We start from the raw sequence: 17,627 nt of genomic DNA, 5'->3' as shown, positions 1-17,627 counted from the left end.
CACCCACGGTCATTGTCGGAGCACATCTCACTATGGCTAGTTACTTGGGGAACAACCTCGTGCAACTCAGGCCCCAAATTTGTCATGTACAACGACGTCATCACTGAAGAATGTGGATCCGCCACCAAAAGGCCTCCAACCATGTGGAGGAGCCACCTCGACCTCTTTTCGCGGACACCTCTACTAGAGACAACAAATGCCGGACAACTCCTATATGAACTCCTAGATCAACGGACGACAGTAGAGAAAACATCGTTTTGGCGAAGATTCAAAAGACAAAATCACACTGGTTTGGTCACCACCGCTACCTTGTTACCACACCTAAGAACTCCAATCTCGTCGGTTGGACTGACCAGAGAGAAAACTATGCTGCTAGCTCGACATCGCGCCAATGTGGGGTGGAAGATGTAGCAACTCTTATCGATGCAGTGTCATCACCCACACCTTGCGTCGCACCTCGAAACCCTAAACCTATCCATACGTACAACCTGGATGCAAAACCCAAGGACTCCCATGTTCTCTTGTCGCTGGTATAGCAGACAAGGGAGGAGAGAGCCCCCGTATCGTTGGATTCTATATCTCTAATCGAATAAGTTGACTTCGTATGGGCATTTTACTGGCAGCGGGTTCAAGCGGGTCCAGTATTGCCTTGGCATGATTTTTTCTTTTATTCTTTTTTTGAAGGGCCATCCTAGGCTGGTGTTTCATTGATATTAAGCAGGGAGCGTATGACAAAGTGACAAGGCGGGGATCCGGAGATCAAGGATAAAGGAAGAAGAAATCAGAGAAAACAAAGTGCCCATGGCACAAACAGCTAGCCTACTCTCCCGGCGGGTCCTCGAAGGGGCTCTGAAAGAAATTGATGCCGCCTTGTTGCCAGAGGATTAGCCCTCTTCTGATCGCAAGAAGCACGTCTTCCACCTTGGCCTCTTTTGCCCTAAAAACGCAGTGGTTTCTCTCCTGCCAGGTCTCCCACAGGGCAAGCATCGCAAGAGCCTTGATTGCCTTCCTGTGTTTAGCTTCGGTCATTGCTTTGATCTTGTACAGAGAGTTGTGGTTGCCGATCCAAGTTGCCTGACCCAGGGCGTGACAGCACTGCCGGGTAGAAAGGGCATTCCAGGTTGCTGTCGCGAAGTGGCAATGCCAAAACAGATGCTCGGAGCTTTCTAGGTTACGGAGGCATAGCTGACAGAAGTAGTTGTTTGGCCAACCCCGACGCTGCAACCTATCATTGGACCAGAGGCGGTCCTAGTGAAGCAGCCAGGCGAAGATCTTCAGTTTTGCAGGCGCCCAAGTGTTCCAAATCAGCTCACGAAATAGAGTTTGCAAAGAGCCTTGGAACTGGGCGCAATAGGCTGATCGAGCAGTGTACTGCCCGGAGAGTGAGGTGGTGTGGGTGCAGCCGTCTATGCAGAGTGAGCACATCCTGTACAATTGAGCTGGCGTCGCCGTGCGCCAGGTCTGCAATCCAGCGGTCTTCAGAGAGTGCATGTGCAACTGATCTATTCTTTCGTCTTGAGTGCTTGTAGACGATGGGGTGGAGGAGCTTCAGCGGAGTCGAGTCGAGCCACGCTGAGTGCCAGAAGCTAGCCATCTGACCATTGCCAATGGCCACCGTTGTGGCCGCGCTGAAGAGGGCGCGATCAGAGGCGTCATAAGGTGGCTCCGTCCCCGCCCACGGCCGCTCCGGGCTTTTCCAGGCGTGCCAAAGCCAGCGAAGGCTAAGGGCACGGCTGAACTTTGTCAGATCTAGGATGCCAAGCCCTCCGTGCTCGATCGGGGAGCAGACCCGTCCCAATTTACTTTGCAGCTGCCACCAGAGAGTTCCTGATCGCGACCCCAGAGGAAGCGACGTCTACACTTGTCGATTTCTTTCAGCAGTTTCGCGGGGACTTGAAGCGCCGTAAGCGCGAACGTTGGCATGGCGGTGAGGACGCATCTGCCGAGTACCCTGCACCCGGCGATGGAGAGCATTTTTCCTTTCCAGCCAGCTAGCCTAGCCCTAATTCGATCTAGGATGAACTGAAGATGAACTAGTCGAGGTCGGCCAATCGTGAGGGGGAGCCCTAAGTATCTGGTTGGGAATTGCGTGGTCGGGCCCCCAAAAGACTGCAGCACCGTGTTGAGGTCGATGGCGTTGCAGCAAATCAGAGTCGCCATGGATTTGGCATTGTTTATCTTCAGGCCCGTGGCGTCGCCGAAGCTCTCTAGCATGTCCATTAGATAGTCGATCTCCTCCTTGATGGAGTTTGCAAAAATGATGGCGTCGTCCGCGTATAAGCTAACCCTAAATTTGATCTCCCTGCCTGGCACCGGCGTAATGACGAGATCTTCTTCAGCCGCTTTGAGCAGGTGATGGATGGGATCAATCGCAAGGATGAAGAGAAGCGGCGACAGGGGGTCGCCTTGCCGAAGGCCGTGCCGGTGCATTTCTTTCATTCTTCATCTATGTTGTTTGCGAAATCTGGTTCTTTCGGGTTTATTGTCTATGGTTCTTCCTTAGTTTCCACCTCTCCTGCAAAACTGGACATGAGAGTTTCTTGTCATCCAGCTCCTTATGAATGAAATGAGAAAAGCATGTAAATTTCGCCATTGGGTGGAGAAGAGAAAGGGGAGCGAAAACCGCTGGGGTATCAGAGGTTGTGAAGCTTAGTATCGCATTGAAAATAGCCTTAGACTTTGGCCACAAATGAAAAACAAAAGAAATGAACCCTAGACTTCCATTTGGCACTCCCATACACTGAAGGGAAATCTCCTTCATGTCGTACATCTCACCAAAGCATATACCTGTGCCGGGAGCACACAGTACATACACGAAACGCTATTGGTTACCGCTCCAAATCGTTGCTCCAAACAAGAGGTGTGAAGATAAAAACCGTCTAAAATCCTACACTGCACGGGAAAAAAAACGTCCTAATCACCACCCTTCGCTCTCAATGCCCGGCCGAACGTCAATTCTACTAATCATATGACCGTTTCCATGGAGCAAAGAAGCTGTGATCCTCTCAGGCCTCTTTTAGTTCATAGAATATGATTATCATAAGAATAGGAATTTTGTAGGAAATGAGATGGCATGTATCTCAAATCCTATGAGTAGGAATAGGAAACGAGATGTCATTTAGTTGACACCAAAGGAATTTTTCCATTGAGTCTAGGCTCATTTTTATTTTCCTATGAAATGTGGAGGATAGGAACCAATCCTATGTAGAAATAGGAATCTATTCCTATGAACCAAAGGGCTCTAAAGGAAAAAATCTTATAAGAATCCTATCCTCTAAAATTCCTATAAAATTCCTCCAAACCAAAGGAGGCCTCAACGTTTTAGATAGAGGAAAAAAGAACATACACATACAAGCGCACAGGCACAGCTGCAAGCCTGCAACGCTGTTTGCACCCGAAATTTATACAGCGAAGAATCCAATGCTCCTTGGTTCAGAGTGTTCTCTTCCCTTCTTCCTGCGCCTATATAAACCATGCATGCAACTGATATCTCACATCTCAGACTCACCAAAGATGAAGACCATCTCTTCATTCTCCCTGTTTGTCCTCTGCCTGGCTGCACTGCAGCTGCACGCCAATGCCTCCCACTCCCAGTCCCAGGAGGCTCAGCTCAAAAGGTTCATCTCGTCTAGGAAGAACAGCGCCAGCAGCACTGACACGTTCCGAGTGCGTAACATAGCTGACAGGGTTGCCAGCAGCCTGAGTACGGAGAGCACTGTCTCTGACCAGAGCTCCATGAAGGCCGCCGACAAGATCACGGCGTTGCCCGGGCAGCCGGAGGGCGTCGACTTCGACCAGTATGGCGGGTACGTGAACGTCGATGCGGAGAACGGCCGCGCGCTCTTCTACTACCTCGTCGAATCGCCTTCCGGTGCCTCGGACAAGCCACTGGTCCTGTGGCTCAACGGAGGTCAAAATGATCCATGTGTTGATAACTGAACATGTCTAGTAGAAATTTCTCTAGGACAGTACTCACACTTGCATATACAGGACCGGGATGCTCGTCGCTCGGATTCGGCGCAATGCAAGAGCTCGGCCCGTTCCGTGTAACCGAGGACAACAAAACTCTCAGCAGAAACGCGAACGCCTGGAACAACGGTAAGTCAGTAACCCATGGCTTCCTGTACTCGTCAATCTTCGGTAATGTTAAATGGCTGACGTTTGCTGGGGGTGAGATCCCAGTGAAAGCCCCCAGAGCAACACGATACAATTGAACTAAAAATAAAGAATTGTCATGCTTTTCTGAAAAAGTGCAACCATCCCTAACACTAAACATGCCATCCCACGCGTTCGCAAATGCCATGTGTGGTGGGAACGTTCGCAAATGCCACGCGTTCGCAAATGCCATGTAAAAAGATCATCTTCCTTAATTTTTGAATTTGTCCTGCCTTGTATCACTGGAAGATGGACAAATAAATCAAATTAAACTAATAGTTTGCTTGTGAACATGGAAGTGGCTAACGTGATCTTCCTTGAGTCGCCCGCTGGAGTGGGATATTCCTACTCGAACACGTCTTCCGACTACGATCTCAGCGGAGACGAGAGAACCGCCGATGACGCCTACGTGTTTCTCGTGAAATGGCTGGAGAGGTTCCCGGAGTACAAGGACCGGGCCTTCTACATCTCCGGGGAGAGCTATGCTGGACACTACGTGCCGGAGCTCGCCGCCACCATCCTGCTCCATAACACATACAATAACAGAACCGTCATAAACCTTCAGGGCATCTTGGTACGTTAAACTAACTAGATCTACTTCGATGAAACATTGTACAATTTTTCGTTTTCTAACTTGGATCCTGTCTTCTATATATTGAAGGTGGGAAATCCGTACCTTGACGCGAACAGGAATATTAAGGGGGTGGTTGACTACTTCTGGACCCACGTGGTGATGTCCGACGAGGTCTACGCCAATATCACCAAGAACTGTGACTTCGATAACTTGAATGGTACATTTACAGATTCTGTGTGCAGCGGAGCTGCTGTGGCGTTCGACCCTGGCTACATTGATGTCTACAACATATACGCTCCGGTCTGCATTGACGCACCGAATGGAACCCGGTACCCCAGTGGCTACGTAAGTCAACATTTCTTGTTACATTTCTTATCAAAACGGGAGAAAAAATGGACAACATTCTTATATACGTCTCAAAAATAAAATAAAAAGTTAAGAACTAGTTCAAACAGCTAACCATTGTTTTTTCCTCTTCAAATTCCAGTTACCTGGGTATGATCCGTGCAGTTATTATCCTACGTATGCCTACCTCAATGATCCAGCGGTGCAGATGGCTTTCCACGCTAGACCGACAACGTGGACAGGCTGCGCGTAAGATCCTCAAACTAGAGCTGATGTATATACACCAATTAATCGGTTATCAATTTCACCCACACATATGTAACTCATGTGATTTCTACATGCATGCAGAAACTTGAACTGGACAGATGCGCCAATGTCCATGCTGCCAACCATGACATGGCTGATCGAAAGCAAGCTTCCGATTTGGATATTCAGGTAACAAATTACAAATTTGTACAATCAAATATTCTCAGCAACTTCAAAAGTAGTCTAGTGTAGTAACAAAACAGCCTGCATGTTTCAGTGGTGATTTCGATTCTGTGTGCCCGCTGCCGGCGACGAGGTATTCAATCCAAGACATGGCCCTCTCTGTGACCACTCCATGGCGCCCATGGACAGCGAAGGAGGAGGTAAACCCTGTTGTGGAAACTAGCATTCATCTTAGATCACCTTGAAACTGGTGGTTTCTGACACGGATGGTTGCACTTTCAGGTGGGAGGATATGTTCAGCAGTACGCCGGGGGATTCACATTCCTATCTGTCAGGGGAGCTGGCCATATGGTTCCATCCTTCCAGCCTGAGAGGGCATTGGTGATGTTGAGCTCCTTCCTGCAAGGGGTGCTCCCACCTTACGTAGAACAGCAGTGATTCATGGTGCCCATAAATCTCCATCCGTGAGAGGCCAAGCTTCATGACAAGTGCTGCCTACAATGTGGATGGAGTTGCCACAGTTTTTCAATCTCTTGGAACATTTGTTTGCTTAATGTGTGGTTTAGTTAATATACTTGTATCCAGTTATTTACTGTTGAGAATGGTTGTCCTAGTGGACATGAATTTCTTTTGAACGAATTTATTACAAGATTTAAATAAAGATAAACATAAATTATGTCTACCGTTGATTATTTCCCCGATAACTCAAATAAGTAGGGGAGAGGATACCCTCAGCAGACCTGAAAAGGTACATAAGACATCTCATCAATGGTGCAAAGCCACCATAGCTAGTAAGCTCCACTCGCTCCTTGAACCTGCACAACCACAATACTCATCCCTTGTCAATCGTAACATCGAGAGAAACTTTAAGGGATCACTAGCCAAGCACATGTTACCAAGATGTGATGGCATGGGATCCTTTGCTTCTAACCATGCAATCCAAGGACGCTGAGCCGACACATATAGCCAATGACGCCATTGATCTAGCCAGTGGATCCAAGATGCTTGCACACCAAATCACACGATCTATTTATGGACCACATGGGCACAACAACACACCTATGCACGGCCATAGCCAGAACTAGTTGTGGCAACTCCATCGAGACATATTAGAAGATTGTCATCCCCTTTCTGCAGTCACATAGGACAATGATGCTCACCGATGCACTAGCCACCACCAAGGTCACCATATTCCATACGTTAGGGTAACCACTCATGCCAAGGAGTATATGAATTGCATGATTGTACCATGAAACCAGCCCGATAGGAAGATGGATCACGATTATCATGGTTGACGCATAAACAAGATGATGTAACACTATGCTAAATGCACGCATCACTACTCAGGGTTACCTTTGTTGTGTCACGTGGGGTGTGTGTGTCCTCACATGGGCACATGTCAATGCGAGGTACTCATCATGTACATTAACAAAATGATAATCACAAGGGTTGTCATGTTTCCCAACATTTATATAGTATAAACTATATGTTAGACATTAGGGCCCGACCAGACCGGCATGGCACCTCCCAGAGATGGTTGAGTGTGATCCAAACTAACCAAACCTCGAGATCAACATAATTGGTTTCCCATCATGAAGCCACTAGCTAGGGCTTCGTGTTCACATCCAAGCCTTAGGGAAAATGGAGCTTGGGTGCCCCTTAAATTTCTTAAGAATTTCCCACCAAGTTATGGGCATTGTAAAGAGAAAATAACTGTTTTTTTCTAAATTTTGGATTTTTTAAGAAAATGTTCGCAAGGGGTTAGATTTTTTGTATAAAATTGATCTTGTCTTCACATTCTCCCTTGGGATTGGTCGGTTTTAAAACTCAGCAAAAAGTATGTTGCCAAGTCTTGGTTGTTATTCTTATCCTCCCCCACCCCCCCCCCCCACCCCCCACCCCCCCCCCCACCCCCACCCCTTGATGCTCTCATGTAATGGATACCATTATTGCTTGAGTGGTAATATATTCATGTGGTAAAGCTCCCCCCACCCCACCCCAGTGACTGTTCAAAAACATTCTTCTTTATAGGTTTGAATTATTATTTATAAATTTATAATTTTGGGGGAGATTTTTAATATGCTTCTAGATTTTTCTTGAAATTTAGAATCTTACCATTTCAAGAAATTTGCACGTTTTCGAATATAAGAGGAAATCATTTTTTTCTTTTTTGGAATCTTTCCTGCCTTTTTGTTGTTATTACCTCGCTCAATAAGCCAATACCATGTCAGTTTTGGGGGAGGAGGGAGAAGGGACAGGTGTCCCAGTTTCATCAATGAAAGTGGAGCATAATTCTTACATGACTAAAAAAGAATCTTTACTATTAAAGAAGAGTATGTGGTCATAATGGTGCACCTTGGTATGTCGTTCCTATGTTGTTGCTCGTCCTCCAGCCTCCTCGCAAGCAAGTGCTCGGGAGATATGTTGGGTGTATCCTGATCAACCAAGCCATGAAACAAAGTCCCAAAGTCATTGCCCAGCATCGCACGGCCTTACCATCACGATCACGTTCACCATCTTCGGTCTTGCGTTGTCGCTCACATATCTTCCAACACCATACTTGAAACCTAATGTGCATGTAATCTTTGTGTTTCTTCTTCATTGTGTGTCCCATGGTAGCTGCTAGGCCCCTGGTCGTGTTGTCCCTAGTTTTCTCTGATGCACCCATTCTCCCTCATCACAGTGCAGTAAAATCCTCCCCCAACCTCCATTATGTCTTGGAATAAGGTGGTGACGCGCGAGGAATGGGAGCGGAAACTACGCGGTGTCGAGGTCCGCAAGGAGGACATGAATTTCCTCGTCACGTTCGCTTTCCTCGATGCCTCCAACAGGTTCTGTGTTGAGTCCTGATACCCAACATATTCTATGCCCACGTGCTTAAATGGATCCCCTATTACTCCTTCGTTCTCTGAAGCGGGCATTGGGCTCTAACTGATGTTCTGTTCACAGTAGACATTGACCTACTGACCATCACCAATCGGATGGAGGTGAAGATAGTGGCTCAAACGAGGAAAGTTTAGTAGGCTATCGAGAAGAATAACGATCTTAACCCCCATGGTTCTGTTCTGGATCTTTTTCTCCTAATTTTATTTTTCATTTGGGCCTTTGGCTATCAGAATAGTCGATGGAGGCGCAATAATCTTGCAATTTTAGGTTACTTTGTTGTATGCATCTAATGATCTACTGGATTCTCCACCATGTTTGGTGGTGAGCGGTATGTAAGAAAAATTAATTTTGCATCTAAAATACCCCATAGCATAGTGGAACAAAATGTTAATCCGTCACTGATGATCGATGTGGCTTGTCTTTGGACCATTCCTTTTTTTATGAACTGTTCTTTTTCTACATGGAACATAGGTACATGTGTATGAGAAACATCTTTATTTGAACGAGAAAACTGTATTTTCTCCTTCAAGTCGTATAATGATATTGTTTGTATATTGTTGTCAAGTTTTGTATTATTACTACTCTAAAGTATGTGTAGGGTTTTATTGTGCATATTTTTCTACAATGGGGTTAGGCCACCGTCGGAATCGGGGTTCCGCGGACCCAAAGAAAGGTTCGAACACTGAGGTGCGCAAGAAGAACCTCGCCAAGCCTCTGTTTTCCGCTCACAGTCTCACAGCGATGCTTCGTCGAGCTCGTGCGAGAAGGGAGAGAATCGGACACGGTGCTTTACCCAGGTTCGGGCCACCTTGCGGTGTAAAACCCTACTCCTGCTTTGTGGTGGATTGCCTCGCGAGGAGGATGAGTATGAACTGGTACAAGGGATGAGCCGCCTCGCAAGGGCTCAGGGGGGTGAACGGATCGGATCCCATCTCTACGATGGAGACTAGCCTATATTTATAGTAGCCTTGGCCCTCTTCCATCATGGTTTCGGCGGGAAGGGATACCACAGTGGGCAATTTTGAAGGGGAACAGGAGTACACCCTATTCTGGTAGTCTTCGCATGCAAAGCTTCTGGTCATCACGCAGTGGTGGGCTCGGCGATGACCTCCGTCCTGCCGAGCCAGCGGTCCTAGTCTTGTTGCACCAGAATGGAAACATTTGAGGGATTCCTTAGCACCAAAAAGGAAACTGTCCTCTCATGCGCCCGCTGGCGCCCTCCTGGCCTTGGTCGTCATGCCTCACGTCACCGCGCGCCTCGCGAGGTGGGTGCAAGCCTAGAGATATCCGCTCCTCGGGAGGCATACTCGGGAGGCCGTCCCTCGGGAGGGCTCGTCCTCGTTCGCCTCGCAAGGCGGGGGCCCTCGCGAGGGTCTTGCTCGTGAAGTCCTGGAGTTGGGCCGCGCCGGGCCGTCGATGGAGCCACGCGCTGGGCCGTGGGCAGACAGGTCTGGGTGTTCGTCATTATTATCATGCTCAGATAGTAAGCAGCGACAGGGAGCAAATAGACAAGACCCTCATTGTCAGCGGTGGATGGGGGTGATGTGGAGGCGGCAAGGATAGACTCTAGGACAACATTTATCCAAACAAAGTCATAAGCTGTATGCCACGTGCATGTTCCTTGAAATTGGCTTTTGCCTCTCTTTATAGATAAAGCAATCACCAAATCCATACAACAAGTTCAAGTGTGAGAAAATTAAAAAGTTTATTGGACCAACAACACAAACATGCCCTACTAAAATGAGGAGAAAAGGTCACCAGGTGGCCAGTAGCTCAGCGGCTATGAAGCGTAGTAAGGCGGCGAGCTACCAAAGTCATCGCATCCATCAGGTTGCCAAGTCGGTCCCAATCCTGTTGCCTAGAGAGCGGGTCCCAGTGCTGCAAAAAGGCGACAAATTTAAATATAGAGTCGGCGGCTCTATGCAGGAAGACCAGCTCAATCATCATCTTGTTACGAGTCATCCAGAGAATCCAAGTCAACACTGCGAACACTAACCAAAAGAGGTTCTCCTTCTCCTGGACTTGTTGGCTCGAGTTTTGAGAAACCCTACCGGGTCCAGGGCCTCCTAGTCAGGTCCCAAAGCCCAACTGACAAAACACCAAAGCAACCGAGCAACTATGCAGGCGAAGATGATGTGGGTCCCATTCTCCGGGACCACAAACAAGAAATAGTCCCATCGTCATTCCTGTTCCGCTAGAGCATCTCCGTCCGTCTCCGATGAGAGGTGATCACGTAGATGCTCCCACACGAAGATCTTGATCTTCAGAAAGGGGCGCTTTCCCAAGGGTGCCAAATGCGTGGTATGCAACGTACATCTCGACATTCTACGTGCTCACAAAGTCATTTCACGAAAAAATAAACGACAACTTTTGTGTAGCGGTGAGAAGAAGACAAAATTCAGTGTTAAAAAGGGCTTTTCATGAGACATCTTTTGTCATTTTTATACAAGCCAAAAAAAATTGTTTTCCGTGACGTATAGAATATGAAGATGTATGCATCAATTTTTTGTTCAAAATCTTTTGACATTTTGAAGTGTTATTTTCCGATGTCGGGAGCGTATGATCCCATGTGCCAAAGTCAATTTCTGGGTTTACCCCAACCTTTGCATCAGGCGACACACATGGCTTTTTTTAGGATACACAGAGCCATATTTATTAAATTCAGAATAGGTAATTTTTGAAAAGAAAGAAGGGTTTATCCCTGGCCTTTGCATCAGACGATAGCCATATTTACTAAGTTCAGAGTAGAACAGGTATGCTATGGTGTGTAGATTAATGAAGCAGTGTTCTCCCTCCTTTTGGGAAAAGATCGATTACTACCTAGAACATTCCATCAGGAAATAAATTTATTCCACTTTATAAGCTTAGATTCACCCTTTGCTGGGAAGGCATATGTTTTGCGTGTTCATTTGGGTGCATGGTCAGAACTGTAGGCTGACAGTGAATTGGAACAATCTTTTTTGACAATCAAGAGTTGGAAAATTCAATTTTGCATGCTTTCCCCAGTTGCAAAAAGGAAAGAAAAAAAAAGATAACGATGATCAGGTAGGACAGAAGAGAAGGCTCGAGACTGACAGGGATGTATATATCGAAGATCATAAAGCGGCAGCATAAAGTTGTAACTCGGGCTTATCTACGCCTTGGACGTGAACGATAATTTGCACAGTATATATGAATATCATCCATCAGTACCGTACATGCACAAGTTCACCTTCTTGGTATCATTTTTCCCCAGCGCTGTGAGAAGACCGATATATCTAGTAATCTAGGCATCATGTCGTCGCTGGAGTGCAGATGCTAATATGAGATGATGGAATCACATGACGGTGCAAGCGGTAACGTCCTCGTCGTTGAACATGTTCATGTACTTGACCTCCGGCGCGGCCGGGTCGGCCATGGCCTGCGGCACGTTGCGGACCAGGCCCGCAGGCGCCTTCTTGTCGTAGGAGCCGCCGACGTAGGGGTAGGTGGCCACCGTGTAGGGCACGTACGGCCACATATCCGCCGTCGTCTTCCCAGTCCTCTTCACCCTCGCCAGCACCTTGCGAGGCTCCACGTACCCCGTCACAGTCACCTTGCTGATCTTGCGATTCACCACCACTGCCGTCACACCTTTGGCATATGCATATGAACGTTCACCAAATGAATATATGAACTAAATGTTATATTTTCTATCCTCAAAATAAAAAATATATCTTCAAAAGAAAAGAGTTAGATCGCTTGGTTTGACGTTTGAGATCGATATAGGTCACTATGTGTATATGTACCCCGAATCGATTTGACGGCGCTCTTGACCCTCCTCTCGCAGCCCTCACAGTCCATCTTCACCTTGATGTTCACCGTCTGCAGATGGATAGATAGAAGAAAACTCCAGTTAATCACACGTTTCTGGCAGCATGCATCGTTCTGATGATGAAGACGCTGGAGGATAACCTCCTTTTCGAAAAAAAACACGTTTCTGGCAGCTCAATTAACAAAATGACTAAAAAAAACATATTGACCCCTTCACAAGATCAGAAGGCCATCTTCGGAAGATGGAACTGCTTCCGATCGATGAACAAACCTACACCAAAAAATAGAACACAAACGTGCTTGAATTCCACAATCCTCACCGTCAGTGGCCGCCTTTTCTTAATCCTGATGGCTTCCCTTGTATGTGTCAAGTTGCATAGACGGGACAGGTGATCCAAGGCGCCCATGATCTGATCTAACTCAACTTTTGCTTCCAGCAAGAACCACTGATGAACCGTTCTTGCGCTTGTCTCTACTGCGAAGGCCAAGTACAGAACCTTAGGCGATGGAAGGGGCCATATATATACCCAGGAGAAAGAAGAGAGACAAGGACAGCGTGCCTAATCCTGCATGGTTAGGGTTGGTGCAAGACACGGCGAGAGTGATTAAACCTCAGAGATTTCGGACTAAATAAAGTGTGTTGGGCAAGAAAGCATTTCTTTTCCTAGGATGGGACATGCCATGCCCCCCGCAGCTCCATCCCGCGCGAGGTGCCCTGAGCGTGACACCACCCCAATCATGCACTCAATCAAGACAAGGGGATAAAAAGTCCTGCCAAGGAAATGGATTTGCTTTTCTATCGAATCATATTCTTCGGATCGTTCTGAAAGGGCTACATACCTAACCCGAATTCAAATCTTGACTTGTGATCTACTTGCCAAAATTATGCACTAAAATCTGGCATAAAATGGTGATATAGCTAGGTTAGTAGTAGTATGTTCTTGACTGATGCGCCGGGTTTTTCACGTTACAGTACGATGTTGATTGCTTTGTTCCTTCTCGGGTTTGCATCGCGCCGTAGTTTTCAGCCTCTTTGCAAGGTTCTCCACTCTCGTCTGCTTTCAGTTTACACTTTACAGTGGATTCGCCCATCTGTCCCACTTTATATTACACTTGCGTCTACCTTCGCTGCTCCTTTCAAGTTCAACACTAGATGCATGAATGGCGTGTGCATGTCACAAATTTCTCTGCTCCATATGCGGCTGCCTTTGGGAAAGAGGGGATATCTTATAGTTACATGGCGTCACTGATGATCTGTTCCATGAATCGTGATCCATGAAGAAAAACTAATGAAGCATCCTAGGACTAACATATAGCATTGATAACTGGAGTACAGCCAAGTGTGTAGGTTTTCAAAATGCATATTCAAGCATCACGCCATCATTTTTTATTTTTATTTTTGAAAAGGAGGAGTACCCCCTGCCTATCCATCTCTTGATGCATACAGCCAACTTATTAAATAAATCAGGTCCAAAACAAAGTCTTAAACAGTAGTACGGCAACTCTAAATAATAAATTTGTCATAATCAGGGAAAAATAGGGAAGGATGAATAAACACCTATTCTATTATTGGACCGTCATCCAAACCGGTTGTAAGTATCCAGTGCAACCATCTCCCATCAGTTGCACCCAATATCCATATGCTCTCTGTGGTCCACATGGCCGAGTAACGACCACATATAGATCCAAGTAGACGCCCTGAAGATAACCTGCAAAATATTAGTGATGGTTTGTCTGTCAAAGGCAACATCACTCCAACAATTTCATATGGCCCAAAGTAATGCACATACTCCAACTCAAATATGCGCCGCGGTCTTAGGCTCTATCCGAGTTAACCAGGTCCCAAATAAATGTGAGATCAAGACTAGCGAAACAACGTTAAAAGCAATGTGAATAGTTCTCCATGGTAACTTGGCAAGTGGGCATTGGAGAAAAAGATATTTTATTGTTTCATCCTAATCACAAATGTCGCATCTTTTGCTTCCTTCCCAACTACGTGTGGCCAAGTTATCTTTTGTCAAAATTACTCCTTTATGCACAAACCACATAAACACCTTGATTTTCAAAGGCAGCTTAACTTTTCAAATGTGTATTGTCCTTGGAACAAGTCCGGTGTTAATCAAATTCATATACATAGATTTAACCGAGAATACTCCTGACGCGGACAACTTCCAATATAAGGAGTCTGTTGTATCAGAAAGGTTAACCTCCATTAACCTATGCATGAGATGTAGTCATCTATCCGATCAATCACCCAGTAAAGACCGTCGGAACTGAATGTTCAGAGGAGCGGATCCCAACACTGTACCAACAAAAACCTTTTTTCGTTCTATAATGTTATATAGGAAGGGAACTGCAAGGCTAATGGAATCTCACCCAACTAGGTGTGCTCCCAAAACCTAGTACCCTGTCCATTCCCTACAATGAATTTGCTCATGTTAAAGAAGGCAACCTTTGTCCTCATAAGCCCCTTCCAAAAAGGAGAGTCAAGCGGTTGTGCCGTCACTTGAGCCAGCATTTTAGAATGTAAATATTTATTACGCAACAGCTGAATTCAAACCCCGTCCCTCTCTACCGTCAACCAGTAAAGCCATTTGCTAAGTAAGCACTTATTCTTCACCTCTAGATTTTCAATACTCAATCCACCTTGGTCCTTCGGTCTACAGGTAATGTCCCATTTGGCCAACCTATATTTAGTTTTGTTTTCATCGATTTGCCAAAGTAAGAAAGATCGATAAATATCCAATATTTTCCTTACTACTGCTGGTACTTCAAAGAAGGAAAGGAGGAACATCGGCATACTCATGAGCACCGAGTTTATCAGAACCAGTCTCCCTCCATAAGATAAGAGTTTGCCCTTCCAACAACTCAATTTATTTTCAAATTGATCTTTGATACACTTCCACTCTTTATTGGTGAGTTTGCGATGATGAATTGGGATCCCAAGTAAGTAAAAGCTAAATAACCTAGTTCACAGCCAAACAACTGTTTGTAATGATCATGTTCTTCTTTGGCGCGTCCAAAATAGAACAACTCACTCTTATTAAAGTTGATCTTCAGCCCAGACAGTTGTTCAAAAAGGTATGGAGCTAGTTTCATGTTCCTTGCCTTAGCTTGATCATGTTCCATGAAAATAATAGTGTCACCTGCATATTGTAGAATGGATACCCCCATCCACCAAATGTGGGATGAAACAACCTACACGGCTGTCCTCTCTCACTCTGTTCATTAGAACGGCCAACATATCAATGACGACATTAAATAAGATCGGAGACATCGGATCTCCCTGTCTCAACCTTTTTGCGTCTGGAAGAAATGACCGATATCGTCATTAACCTTGATTCCAGCATTGCCTTCATGTACAAATGATTCGACCAACTTCCTCCAAGCCAGAACAAACCCTTTAATATGCAAAGCCTGCTATAAGAATGGCCATTTCACTTTATCTTAAGCCTTTTCAAAGTCCACTTTGAAGACCATTTCATCGACTTTCTTCGAATGGATTTCGTGCAAGGTTTCATTTAGGACGACCACTCCCTCATGAATGTGGCATCCTGACATGAAAGCAGTCTGGGTTGGCTGAACAACAGAATGCGCAATCTGTGTCAGGCAATTCATACCCACTTTAGTAAAAATCTTGAAGCTCACATTCAGTAAACAAATCGATCTGAATTGCTCAATGTGAATCGCTTCCTCCTTCTTTGGTAACAAGGTGATTGTTCCAAAGTTCAATTTAAATAATTTTAAATGGCCATTAAACAGATCATGGAATATAAGCATCAAGTTGCCTTTAATAATATCTCAATATTTCTTATAAAACTCTACTGGGATGCCATCCGGACCAGGTGCTTTGTTATTTTTCATTTATGAAATAGCCTCAAGCACTTCCTTCTCTGAAAACGGGGCACTGAGAACCTCGTCCTCATCATCTCCCAGTTGAGAAAAGGCATCACCCCATCATGAACACAAGTTTGTCCCATCCACTCTTTTTTCGAGAAATTTCTGCCTTATATTTAACTAGATATGTTTATAGGCATATATAAAGCATCATGGGGGTTTAACTGACAAACATGGTGTCCATTGCAAGGAGAAACGAGCTAAGTTATTTTTGATAAAGGACGCTTTTATTAGCTCAAAATGTAGTATCAAGAGGATAGCACACCGAGTGATATGTACCCAGCTTCTGCATAGCTACGATGTACACAAGAAAGTAAATAAAACGATATATATGATGGCAGCAATAAAGTTATAGAGACCAACACTATGCTTATGTGGAAGGAGGAGGTGGACTGATCCGAAGATTATGCTGCCATCCATGTTGGTAAAAAAATTGGCCATCCGGTTCAACCACATACACATCGTCTTGAATAGCGACTTGGACTCCGTTAGGAGTAGCATAGATCACGTACAAAGCCAATATGTACAACATAAAGTAACTTGCAAAGGAGAATTTTTTGCCATTAAAAATAATATCAGTTTTACATAGCCAAAGCTACCATAATAAGATAGACGATCTCACCATCGCTAGTGTGTTAAACCTATCAGATATTTCGTGAAGCAAGTGGCTATATACATTTACAAGACTTATGGGTGATTACAAATTGAACGTTGTTTGGATGACTGACCATGTTGAACACACAAACTTGCATTGGAAGAAGAGGTGTTTGATTTTCGATACAAAAGCTACACTTCTTGTTTCCTTGCAGTTGTGATGAGCAAGGTTGTTTTTAATGAGCACAACTCCCCTTCGAAGATGCCACATGAAAATCTTAACTTTTAATGGTATCTTTGATTTCCATATTTGTTTATTATTGCCCACTGAAATCTCTGAGTGCATGAAGGCAAGGTACGTAATCAATTGTGGATGATCCAGATGCAGTGAGATTGCAAGAAACACATTCCATCCTTGTGTTAGGTAAGCTTATTCCAAATAGGATAACACATGTTGCCATGACACAAGATAGGGGCTAACCAAATCCCGCCTAAATGATACATTCGGCGGGGAGGAGTTGAGCACGTGCGCAACAGTATTATTCTTATCGCGGAAAATATGGTACATGGACGGATACTATTTTTGGAGAGTGGTGTTTCATGACCACTTATCCTCCCACAATAGTGTCTTAGAGTCGTGGTTTGTCACGAAAGGTCCAAAGCGAAAAAGATACTTCTTTGTCATCGTCAGGCACGACAAAAAATACTGGTCTCCAGGCTTTCAATATGCCTGGGGACACCGCTTTTTGGCTTGGATACCTATTGCGTGCGTAGCAGGGTTTTAAATGCCCTCCTCGGTAAGTAGCTTGAACACCCTCCTCAAAAAGCTAAATTGGGCGAGGGAGGGCTTCATGGGCCAGCCATGTAAGTGTTATATTAACAATTCCACGATTTGACCATGAAATAAGAGCTCCCAAGGGGCTCATACAATCACCACCGACTGACACCGAGACCG

At 45.4% G+C, this 17,627-nt stretch overlaps 3 protein-coding genes across 3 annotated transcripts; 1 reads left to right on the top strand and 2 right to left on the bottom strand.

Moving 5' to 3' along the window:
* Window positions 1-819: 819 nt before the first annotated feature.
* On the bottom strand, window positions 820-2,430 carry LOC147971846 (uncharacterized). Its single transcript, XM_087524150.1, has 3 exons — window positions 1,790-2,430; window positions 1,373-1,691; window positions 820-1,074 (listed from the first exon to the last, which is right to left on the bottom strand). The coding sequence occupies exons 1-3, from the start codon at window positions 2,428-2,430 to the stop codon at window positions 820-822; spliced, it is 1,215 nt and encodes a 404-aa protein (XP_087380276.1).
* A 1,083-nt stretch (window positions 2,431-3,513) lies between these two features.
* Window positions 3,514-5,941, top strand: LOC125556174 (serine carboxypeptidase 1-like). Its single transcript, XM_048718956.2, has 8 exons — window positions 3,514-3,910; window positions 3,991-4,098; window positions 4,455-4,729; window positions 4,817-5,074; window positions 5,217-5,323; window positions 5,423-5,509; window positions 5,598-5,703; window positions 5,786-5,941. The coding sequence occupies exons 1-8, from the start codon at window positions 3,514-3,516 to the stop codon at window positions 5,939-5,941; spliced, it is 1,494 nt and encodes a 497-aa protein (XP_048574913.1).
* A 5,506-nt stretch (window positions 5,942-11,447) lies between these two features.
* Window positions 11,448-12,690, bottom strand: LOC125509594 (heavy metal-associated isoprenylated plant protein 20-like). Its single transcript, XM_048674593.2, has 3 exons — window positions 12,502-12,690; window positions 12,157-12,232; window positions 11,448-12,001 (listed from the first exon to the last, which is right to left on the bottom strand). The coding sequence occupies exons 1-3, from the start codon at window positions 12,586-12,588 to the stop codon at window positions 11,706-11,708; spliced, it is 459 nt and encodes a 152-aa protein (XP_048530550.1). The 5' UTR covers window positions 12,589-12,690; the 3' UTR covers window positions 11,448-11,705.
* Window positions 12,691-17,627: the final 4,937 nt, after the last annotated feature.

This window comes from Triticum urartu, chromosome 5A, assembly GCF_056163025.1.
Source record: "Triticum urartu cultivar PI428250 chromosome 5A, HENAU_Tu73, whole genome shotgun sequence".
In the NCBI taxonomy this organism is placed as follows: Eukaryota; Viridiplantae; Streptophyta; class Magnoliopsida; order Poales; family Poaceae; genus Triticum; species Triticum urartu.
The sequence above is the reverse complement of the archived record's forward strand: the minus strand, read 5'-3'. Positions and strand labels throughout refer to the sequence as shown.